This window comes from Tamandua tetradactyla, chromosome 2 (assembly GCF_023851605.1).
Source record: "Tamandua tetradactyla isolate mTamTet1 chromosome 2, mTamTet1.pri, whole genome shotgun sequence".
NCBI classification, from domain to species: Eukaryota; Metazoa; Chordata; class Mammalia; order Pilosa; family Myrmecophagidae; genus Tamandua; species Tamandua tetradactyla.
Window position 1 is genome coordinate 61258133 of NC_135328.1, and position 10855 is coordinate 61268987.

General features: G+C 47.1%; 1 protein-coding gene across 3 annotated transcripts; it reads left to right on the forward strand.

Moving 5' to 3' along the window:
* Positions 1-2849: 2849 nt before the first annotated feature.
* Positions 2850-10776, forward strand: SIGMAR1 (sigma non-opioid intracellular receptor 1). 3 transcript variants are annotated; one of them, XM_077147862.1, is made up of 4 exons: positions 2896-3234; positions 3387-3587; positions 3720-3812; positions 10634-10776. In XM_077147862.1, exons 1-4 carry the CDS (start codon positions 3084-3086, stop codon positions 10660-10662), a joined length of 474 nt encoding a protein of 157 aa, XP_077003977.1. In that variant the 5' UTR covers positions 2896-3083; the 3' UTR covers positions 10663-10776. The 3 variants fall into 3 exon arrangements, with proteins under 3 accessions (XP_077003979.1, XP_077003977.1, XP_077003976.1); XM_077147861.1 differs by lacking the exon at positions 10634-10776 and adding an exon at positions 4477-5561 and having other exon boundaries at positions 2940-3234; XM_077147864.1 differs by lacking the exon at positions 10634-10776 and having other exon boundaries at positions 2850-3234; positions 3387-3594; positions 3704-3824.
* The last annotated feature ends 79 nt before the right edge of the window (positions 10777-10855 follow it).

A 10855-nucleotide genomic window follows, 5' to 3' on the forward strand; every position in this document is an offset into this window, starting at 1 on the left:
TCAAATACATAAGAAAATAAAAAGGAATATCTATATAATTGAGGCAGGCTAGAACAGGGACCCGAGACAGGAGAGAAAATACTGTGTAGAAGCCCTTGAGCAAGGACAGTTAACCAAAGTCAGGAGGGCCTTCCTACACAGACACCCTGTCTGGGTGCTACCCAGCCAGGCAATCCAGGTTGGCAGGTAATCAGCCAGCCTGCCCAAATGCACTATCTAGGGCCGGCCATGGGTGGCTCACTGGCAGAGTTCTCGCCTGCCATGCTGGAGACCCCAGTTCGATTCCTGGGGCCTGCACGTGTAAAACAAAACAAAAACTACCAAATGCACTGTCTACCACTAGGCATCACCCTGATAGAGGAGGGAGAGTAAGAGAAAGAGCCTGGACAAGGAGAGGGAGGGGGAGTAAGTAAAGCTAAGCAACAAAAGCAGACTGCCCCACAGCACTTGGGCTTCTTGCCCAGGAGTCTGGCTTGTCCTTTTTGCCAAAAAATTTCAATAAATTTTCTACCTGTTTACTGAATCTGTGCTGTGCTCTTGAATTCTTTTTCATGGGATGGCCAAGAACCAGGAATCTGGCAACATGATTCAATAATAGTCATCCCCTAAATCCTGACTTCTCCGCTACAATCTCTGCTGTGACAGAGCTCTGGGGAAAATTGTTGTTACACCCCAGTCTCTCAGTCCCCTTTTGTTTTAGAACAGTGTGTGCAAGAAAAAGTTTCTGAAAGACTAGAAGAGCTGCAACTTCCAACAGTTTCAGAGAGTTAGAACAGCAAGACAGAGAACATATTTGGGGGCTAGTTCCTACTGCCTAGTGTTCTTAGAAAGTGGTCAGCTCAGGAGAGCCACATAAGGCCAGAGCCAGTAAAAAAAAAAAAAAAAAAAGACACGTTCTTTCAATCCTCCATTCTCCATTAGACACTTCCTATCTTCGTCTTTTCCTTTTTGCCCAAGTTTCTCAAAAAAGTGCTCTATCTTCACAGCCTCTCATTTTACCTGCACAATATACTGTAATGTGTCTTTTGCCCTGTACTGGTCAAGGCAAGTAATCTTAACCGCTGTAACGAACAATCCTCAGAGCTCAGTGACTTAGCACCAGAGTCCACTGTGGATGGGGGGGTTGGGATATGTTCCACGCAGCATTCAGGAACTCATACTTCATCCACCTAATAGCTCTGCTATTTTCTGTGTCCTCAGTATTCTCTAGATCCTCTGTATCTATGACAATAGTTGAGGGAAGAAGAATTTCACAGATTTTAGGAGCCAGAACTGGAAGTGACATATATCATTTCTGCCTACATTTCATTGGCCAGAACTCGATCACATGGCCCCATCTAATTACAGAGTTGACTATGAAATGTAATCTGGCTGCCCAAGAGCAAAAGGAAATGGATGTGTGAACATACAACATTGTTTTTGCCACATGCCCTTACTGAGAAATCTACTGACCGTTTTCCATCATTTTATTGAAGCTTTCAATTGTACGTGACTGAGCTGACCCTTCATTCATTCACTTCCATGTGTAAGGCTCCTCTTTTGCAGTTCTCTTCTGTTATATTATACATATATACCTAACACATATAATATATATAATATATTATATATAATATAATATAATACTTGTGAGAGCCAGAAGCTAATTGCTTTATATTATACCAACTCATTTAGTCCCCCTATGAGGTAGGTATGGTTCTCTTTTTACAAATGAGAAAAGGGAAACACAGAGTTTAAGTAACTTGCCTCAGACCACACAACTAGCAGGTGGCTTTGAACCCAGGCAGTCCAGTTCAAGCGTTTAACTATGCACCATGCCACTGCTTTTCTCTCTTTTGCTTCTCTTCCTTTTTGCTTTTTCCTCTGCCTATCCCTTCTGCTGGTATGTTCTAGGGCTCTATCCTTCGGCTTATCTTACTGTATACTCCCTCTCTGTGTGATTTGATCCACTCTTTAGGTTTTAATAACTGCCTTTTCTGTAGGCTCCATAGTGAGATCTCTAAGATGTTATGGGGACTATGCCTGCATTGTTCAGTCATATCCCAGTTATCATTACAGAACTTGCACATACAAATACTAAGGAAATATCTGTTCCTTCAGTGAATGACAACTCCCAGCTCTCGATCTCCAGACTGGATCTGAGCTCCAGACCTGTACACTTAACTGACCTTTGGACTTGAACAATGTTAGCCAAGTAAAGGGAAGGCAAAGGGAATGAGGAGTTAGAATGGAGGGAAAAGACTATTCCAGGAAGAGGAAATCAAGCCCTGTCAACCTTATTTCCAGAGTACTTCTCAAACTCATTTCTGTTTTCCACCTCCACTGATAGCAGACCTCCTCTCTCACCCAGACTCGTCACGCTCTCCCTGACTCTCATCCTACTCCTGTCCAATTCAACCTCCACTCTGTAGCCCTCATGACAAAATCTGATGCCATCGCTTTCCCGCTGATGATCCTCAGTGGTTTGCAAGGCCCTCTGCTCATATTTTGTGTTTCAGAGCAAAGAACGACCCCATACTGTCTTTCTTCTAGGTGAGTCGTGGAGTAGGTCCCGTTGGCTGGACGCTGCTCAGGTGTCACCGCCTCCAGAAAGCCTTCCCTAAAGACTCCTAAGTTTAACTGCCTCCTTCCCAGTTCTGTGCTGGCAAAGGCGGGCCTGAATGATCACGAGTCCCGGAAGGCTCCCTTTCCGGACTCGTCTCCTTCACCAGCCAGCGATCCCAAGCAGAACAGTCCATTCTTGGCCTCATCGCCCCCCACCCAGTCCCTTACGCAGCTTTGCGCTAGGAGGGACTATGTCCGGAGGCGCAGGCGCCCTCGGCTTAGACGGCCTGGCCCCGCCCCCTCACCTCACGTGCGCGACGCCATCCCTCCTCGCTCCCGCCTAGGAAATGGTTCAACCCAAGGGGGCGGTGCCGGGGTTCTTGGATTGTTTCGATTGGCTAGGGCGAGACATACCACGGCAGTGGCGGGGGAGCGGTTGGCGGACCGCGGGCCGCGGGCTCGGACGCAGTGTCAACACCCTCAGACTCGGGTTTGGGTCCTTTCCCGCCTCCTTGGCCGAGCAGTGCGGGCCACCGGCGGGGATGCAGTGGGCCTTGGGTCGGCGGTGGGTGTGGGCAGCGCTACTTCTGGCTGCCGCGGCTGTGCTGGCGCAGGTCGTCTGGCTCTGGCTGGGGACGCAGAGCTTCGTCTTCCAGCACGAAGAGATAGCGCAGCTGGCTCGGCAGTACGCGGGTGAGCCGGGGGAAGGTGGTGGGAGTGGGGGCAGGTGGTGGGAGTGGGGGCGGTCCGGCCCCAACCTAGGGAGGCGGGGCGGGTAGCGGTGCCATCCGCGAGCCCGGGACTCGGGCTAGCCTTGACTTCCCGGTTTCTCTGCCCCCCGCCAGGGCTGGACCACGAACTGGCCTTCTCTCGGCTGATCGTGGAGCTGCGGCGGCTGCACCCAGGCCATGTGCTGCCCGACGAGGAGCTGCAGTGGGTGTTCGTGAACGCAGGCGGCTGGATGGGCGCCATGTGCCTTCTACACGCCTCGCTGTCGGAGTACGTGCTGCTCTTCGGCACCGCCCTGGGCTCCAGCGGCCACTCGGGTCAGTGCTGGCGTCGGGCCGGACTGGGAAGCGGGGGCTGTACAAAGGCCCACACCCTCATTTCTGATGTTTGGCTGGCCGTGTGATGGCGCGGATACCCTGATACTCGGTGTCCATCTGATTGTCCCTCAGGGCGTTATTGGGCTGAGATCTCGGACACCATCATCTCTGGCACCTTTCACCAGTGGAGAGAGGGCACCACCAAAAGTGAGGTCTTCTACCCAGGTGGGTAGGTAGGCATTGTCAGAGAGGTACCCAGAGCTGGGGGAGGGAACCATGGAAATGGAAGGGGGTATGTTGGGGGGTGACCTCCATTGTTCCTTTCCCTCTGGATAGGCCACAGGTGGTTGGTTGGGGCAGGGCTGTGGGCTCCTATTTCTTTCCTCTATCAAAGGGAAACAAAACCTAACAGCTTCCTGTTAAACGTGTGTGATTTTTATCTGCTAGATACTCTTACTCGGCCAACATTGCAACAGTTGTTGGGGACACAGTTGGGTATTCAGAGATGCTTTCATAGCCCCTAAGACAAGGTAGACGGTGGTCTTCTTTTTTTAAAAGTAGTGAAACAGTTTACATAGAAAGTAGAGTTTTGGACTTAATAATTTTGAGGTTGCTGTGCTACAGGCGTCATCATAGGCATTGTAATTCAACAGTTTACATCTCCCAGATGGAATCACACATCTTGAAATTATCCTTCCATATATAAACGGTCCAGCCCAAGTTTAGCTAAATTTCTGTTTTACCTAAATGAGAATACAGAATTTGGAGACTCCCATACAATGGCCAAGTGAGGTAGAGGTGAAGTGACAGCCTGTGGCTCAGGCAGGCAGCAGTGATGGAGGGGCAGAACTACACTGAGCTCCTCACGTGGGTGCTCCCTGTCCCCCAGGAGAGACAGTGGTGCATGGACCTGGAGAGGCAACGGCTGTGGAATGGGGGCCAAACACGTGGATGGTGGAGTACGGCCGAGGTGTCATCCCATCCACTCTGACCTTCGCAATGGCTGACACAGTCTTCAGCACCCAGGACTTCCTCACCCTCTTCTATACTCTTCGCGCCTATGCCCGGGGACTCCGACTTGAGCTCACCACTTACCTCTTTGGCCAAGATCCCTGACCAGCCAGGCCTGGAGGAAGACCTGTGGATGGACAGGAGTGGGCGGGCCCTCACACACCCACTTGCTGGAGCCCATATGCACAGAGACCTACACCATGCAGACCCTGAGTTCCTGGTGTACAAGCAGGGACATACATGCTTATCCAGCCAAACACGGAGACCCATGGGAACATATGGGACACATATACAGATACCGAGATCCATGTGTATGGCAGCACCATGTACTCAAAACCCATCCAGAAGGGAGCCCCGCATACACCAAGGGAACAATTCATGTTCAGACACACATACCACAAGCTTGACTTACTAACTCAGGCCTTTCCAGAGCTTTCCCACCCGCAATGAGGACTCTGGAGTTAAAAATGGGGATGGGAATTATACTGTGTCAAGTTCTGACCCCTCAACCCAGCAGAAGTTTATGAGGGTGAGAGGGAAGAGGAGCTGCCCTTGGGAGCCCCTCTTCCCCTGCAGCTGTGATTCCCTTCCCTTCATCTCCTGTCCTCACCATAGGCCTTATCCCTATTCCACACCCCTGCTATGCAAGTGCCCATTGTGGCCTAACCCCCACCCCCCACCCCTTTACCAACAAGTCAGCTGGGGAACCAGAGAAACAGAATGCTGAGGTCAGGGTCCTCCATCCCTGAAAGACCTCCATTCTCCTCTTAGGTATATGATGGGAAAACTGGCCTCAGTCCAGGCTCCACTACTAGAAAGAATACCTGGAGAGGTGGGCCTAGGTCCAAGGAGCTGTCCCTGGTTTAGAGAAGATCTGTGTGCACCCACGCCCCCATCACAGCTTCCAGAGTCTGCCCCTGCTGTGTTTTCTGTCCCTCTGTTAATAAAGACCTTTTGAACGGTTCCATTTCTCTGTGTGTCTTAGCAGCAAGAAAAACTGCTAACTCCTGGGGGATCTCAGGAAGGCCTCTCTGCTGTGTGCCTCAGTTTCCTTACCTGTATGATAGTGATTTTGGAATATAATCAGGATTCAAACTTGCATGTGCATAGAATTGCCTGAAGGCTCACTGACTACAGATTCCTGGACCTAGTTCCCAGAGGTCAGTTCTGGGTTGAGGCCTTGAGATCCGCATGTTTAAAAGATTCTCTCCATCACAGTTGTGAATGCCACAGTTTGAGGAATTTGGAGCTGGATGAGATGTGTGTCTTGGCCTTTCCTCTGCCAGTGTGGTACTGAGTGAGAATAGCCCTAAGAATCCATGCCCTGCCCTGGATGGCCACAGGGTGGCGATGGGAACTCACTTTTGAACTGGAAGAAGCGAACAGCTTTTCTCCCTTTGTTTTTCTTGGGCTTTTTTAGGGCATCCTGTCCACCCCCGCCCAGTTCTTCTTCTCCATGGTCTGCTTTCTCCTGGCACCCCCACTTCTCCAGGAGACTCGGGGTGGGTGGCACGCACACTCCATGGCAGTGTCTGAGGTAGGGCCAGGACTCGAGTAAGGCAAAAGCCATGCCTAGGCTGTAAGATTTAAGGAGACACTTGCCCAGGACCCTGCACATGCCTTCTTAGATTTGCAATTTATAAGTCTCACTCTAGTCCTGGTCCTGAGCTGACGCTGAGTAAGGCCTGAGCCATTCCCACCCTTTAAGTCTCCTGATATTGGAAGACACAGGGTTATAAAAATTATATATTTTAAAAACTTGACATTTCAATTAAAAATACAAATGGCTACATGATAAACTCATTTGGGAACCATATCAAAGGTCTAAATTTGTGGCTTTGAATGAACATGAGGCCCAGGCAAAATGGCCTGTGACAGGCCCTGGCTGGGGCCTCTCCATTGCTCACTGGTTGCAAACTCATGCCTCTGAGAATTTGACCCCACCTGTAACCCACTTCTGCTTCTAGATTCAGAGTGCACATCTGTCAGGGATATCCCAGTTTCTCCTGTAATCAATCTCTCCCTCTCTTCCACGTAACACTAGTCTCCCAGACCCCTCCCAGTCTCTGTTGCTAAGTCCGCTGGTCATTTCTTAGTTTTCAACTTTCATCTGACACAATCACTCTTAAACATTCTCTTCTATTGGCTTCCAGGGTATCATTCAGTTCTCCCTTCATTGCCTCCTTTGCTGAATCCTTTTCCCCTCCACCTCTGACTTTCCAGGGCTTGGTCCTTAACCTCTTCTCTGCATCCTCTCCCAGGCAATATTAACCATTTCATGACTTTAAATATCATCTGTATTATTTTAATCCAGCCTGAACCTCTTCTCCGAGCTCCCAATTCAGGTTTCTGATTGCCTCCATCTCCACTCAACATTTACACTTTGTTGTTGTTTTAATTTGCTAATGCTGCCAGAAATGTAATATACCAGAAATAGGTTGGCCTTTATAAAGGGGATTTATTAAGTTACAAGTTTACCGTCCTAATGCCATAAAAATGTCCAAACTAAAGCATCCAGATGAAGATACCTTGACCAAAGTAAAGAAAATGTCATGAACACGTCTTTCATCTGGGAAGGCCCGTGGTTATTATCTGCTGGTGCTTTGGCTTCTGGTTTGAAACAGCTTCCCCAGGGGCATTTTCCTTCTGCATCTCCAAACGTCTTTGTCAGCTCTGAAGCTTTTTCCAAAATGATTCCCTCTTAAAGGACTCCAATAAGGGACTCACCTTGAATGGATGGAGACACATCCCCATGCAAACCACTTAATCAAAAGATTCCACCTACAGTGGGGTGGATTACATCTCCATAGAAGTAATCTAATCAGAAGATCACACCCACAATTGAATGGGTCAGTCTCCATGGAAGCAATCTAATCAAAGGTTTCCACCCTACAATATTGAGTCAGAACTAAAGAACAAGGCTTTTCTGGGGTACACACACTATCAAACGAACAAAGTTGTCTAATAGGCATCTCAAACTTAAAATATCCGATGTGAACTGATTTCTCTCCCACTCCTGCATTTCTTGCAGTCTTTAGTATCTCACCGAAGGGTGCCTCCTTTTTCCTAGCTGTCCAGGCCGAAAACCTTGGAGTCATCTTGGACACTTCTTCTCTTACATCACAAAATCCAATCCATCAACGAGTCCTGTCAGTTTTATATTCAAAACATATCCAAAATCTATCCACTTCTTGCCACCTCCCCAGCTACCATCTTGGTGCAAGCTACCATCATCTCTTGCCTGGATTACTGCAATAACTCAGCAAGTCCTTATGCTTACATCCTGAGAAATCACACAAATCAGTCAGACTTTCACTCTCTTCTCAGACATTCCCAATGGCTTTCTATCTTTCTACGTTCTTTCAAGGACCTGCCCCAAGACCACACTACCTCTGATCAGCCATCTGACCACACATACCCTTGGCAACCTCATTCCAGTCCAGTGGCCTCCTTGCTTTTCTTTTGACATATAAGACAAACTTCTACCTCAGGATATTTGCATCTACTGTTCTGATTGCAATGCTCTTCCCCAGATATCCGCATGACTGTCTTCTTCTACCCCTTCAATCCTTGCTCAGTGAGTCCTTCACTTTATACTTTATGTGATAGCAGCCCTTTTGTAGGTTTTTTAAAATGTATTTATTGTATAATTTAACATATATACAAAGCAAAGAAAGAAAAAAGCAATAGTTTTCAAAGTACTCTTCAGCAAGTAGTTACAGGACAGATCCCAGGGTTTGTCATAGGCTACCATTCATCTCAGTTTTCCTCCTAGCTGCTCCAGAATATAGGAGGCTAGAAGGAATAAATATTTTTTATCATTACAATCAAGTTTTTTGTTCTTTTTTTGTGTGAAAAATAACATATACAAAAAAGCAATACATTTCAAAGTGCAACACAATAATTAGTTGTAGAACAGATTTCAGAGTTTGGTATGGGTTATGTGGTAGTTGGATTCAGGTGTCAACTTGGTCAGGTGAAGGCACCTAGCTCTATTGCTGTGAACATGAGCCAATGACATATGAACCTCATATGTTCCTGATTACATCTGCAGTCGGCTAAGAGGTGTGCCTGCTGCAATGAATGATGTTTGATTTAACTGGCTGGTGCATAAATGAGAGAGCTCAACATAGCACAGCTCAAGCAGCTCAGCCCAGGCCTTTAGAGATGCAGAAAGGACTCTGTTCTAGTTTGCTAGCTGCCGGAATGCAACACACCAGAGAGGGATTGTCTTTTAATAAAAGGGGATTTATTTTGTTGGCTCTTCAGAGGAAAGACAGCTAACTTTCCACTGAGGTTTTTTCTTACGTGGAAGGCACAAGATGGTCTCTGCTGGTCTTCTCTCCAGGCCCCTGGGTTCCAACAACTTTCTCCGGGGTGACTTCTTTCTGCATCTCCAAAGGCCTGGGCTGAGCTGCTAGTGCTGAGATGAGGAATGCTGAGCTGCTTAGCTTTGCTACATTGTGATCTCTCATTTAAGCACCAGCCAATTAAGTCAAAGGTCACTCATTGCAGCAGACACGCCTCCTAGCCAACTGCAGATGTAATTAGCAGATGAGGTTCAGTACCATTGGCTTATATCCACAGCAACAAGACTAGGTATGCTCACCTGGCCAAGTTGACAACTGAATCTAACTAACACAGACTCACCCCAGGTTGTTGGAACCCAGAGGCCTGGAGAGAAGGCCAGCAGAGATCACCCTGTGCCTTCCCACATAATAAGAAAGAACCTCAGTTGAAAGTTAGCTGCCTTTCTGAAGAACTATATGTTAACTAAATGAATCCTCTTTTACTGAAAGCCAATCCGTCTCTGGTGTGTTGCATTCTGGCAGCTAGCAAACTGGAACAGGTTGCAATTCCACAATTTTAGGATTTTACTCTTAGCTGCTCTAAGATCCTAGAGACAGAGATAAATATCAATTTAATGATTCAGCAATCATATTCGTTTCTTAAACCATACCTTCTCTGTATAACTCCACCATCACTTCTGATCTTTCTGTCCCACTCTTCAGGGGTATTTGGCCTATGGCCATTCTAACTTTTTCAAGTTGGAAGAGGCTGTCACTAATATGGGGTAGGGAGATGGAACTCACTGATGTTCTGGGGTTGCTGGGCCCTCTAGGTTTCAGGGCTTGTCTTATCCAGGGACCCACCTAGAGGTTACAGATTTCTGGAAAGTTGCCCTAGTGCATAGGACCTTTGTAGAATTTTATATATTGCTGTAAGTATTCTTTAGGTTTGGCAAGGATGGTTTTGGTTGGGGGTTGGCAGGTTATGATAGGTAGCAATGTCTAACTGAAGCTTGCATAAGAGTAACCTCCAGAGTATCCTCTCAACTCTATTTGAACGCGTTATGCCACTTATACTTTCTCTATGTGACTTTATTAGTTATACTTCTTTTCCTCCTTTGGTCAGGATGGAATTATTGATCCCAAGGTGCCAGGGCTAGACTCAGGCCTGGGAGTCCTCTCCCATGCCACCAGGGAGACTTTCACCCTTGGATGTCATGTCCCACATAGCTGGGAGGGCAATAATTTCCCTGTTTTAAATATGTCTATAAAATTTTCATCCTCCTCTCTTCAAGAGATGAAGCCTAATTCCCTTTCCCTTTCTCTCTCTCTCTCTTTCTCTCTCTCTCTCTCTCTGGGGAAAACCAACTTCCATGTTGGGAGGACACTCAAACAGCCATACTGGGGAGTTCACCTGGATAGGAACTGAGGTCTCCTGCCTACAGCCACATAAGTGAACCATCTTCAAAGTGGAGCTTACACATGTCTGCGACTTGGCCAACAATTTTACTACAACCTCCTGAGAGACACTGAAACAAAACCATCCAGCTAAGCCACTCTCAAAGTCTTGACCCACAGAATTATAATAAAATAAAGGTCTGCTGTTTTAAGCTGCTAAATTTGGGGGTAATTTGTGACATGGCATAAATTAGATAACTAATACATCTCCCCTTTCTATTCTTTCCTGCTTTATTTTCTTTCCATAATATTTATCACCATCTGACATATGTATTTTTTTCCCACTAGAATTAACCAGTTTAGTAACTGGCTGGTGAGAGCCACGGCAGCTACAGTGCCACCACCGAAAACCCGCAGCAATGAAAACCTCGACAAAATTGATATGTCTTTGGATAATATAATCAAATTGAATCAAAAGGAAGGAAAGAAGCAACATTTTCTAAGACTAGATAGAAGACTCCAACAAAGTGGTACCTGGCGATTCAGGATGAGAATACAAAGGGGAATCCA

Excerpts from the sequence above, each read along its gene's own strand:
- SIGMAR1 (XM_077147864.1), top strand. The coding sequence starts at position 2,889 with ATGGTTCAACCCAAGGGGGCGGTGCCGGGGTTCTTGGATTGTTTCGAT. Across the intron at positions 3,235-3,386 it reads GCTGGCTCGGCAGTACGCGG|GGCTGGACCACGAACTGGCC; the intron begins GTGAGCCGGGGG and ends GCCCCCCGCCAG. Across the intron at positions 3,595-3,703 it reads AGCGGCCACTCGGGTCAGTG|TCTGATTGTCCCTCAGGGCG; the intron begins CTGGCGTCGGGC and ends ACTCGGTGTCCA.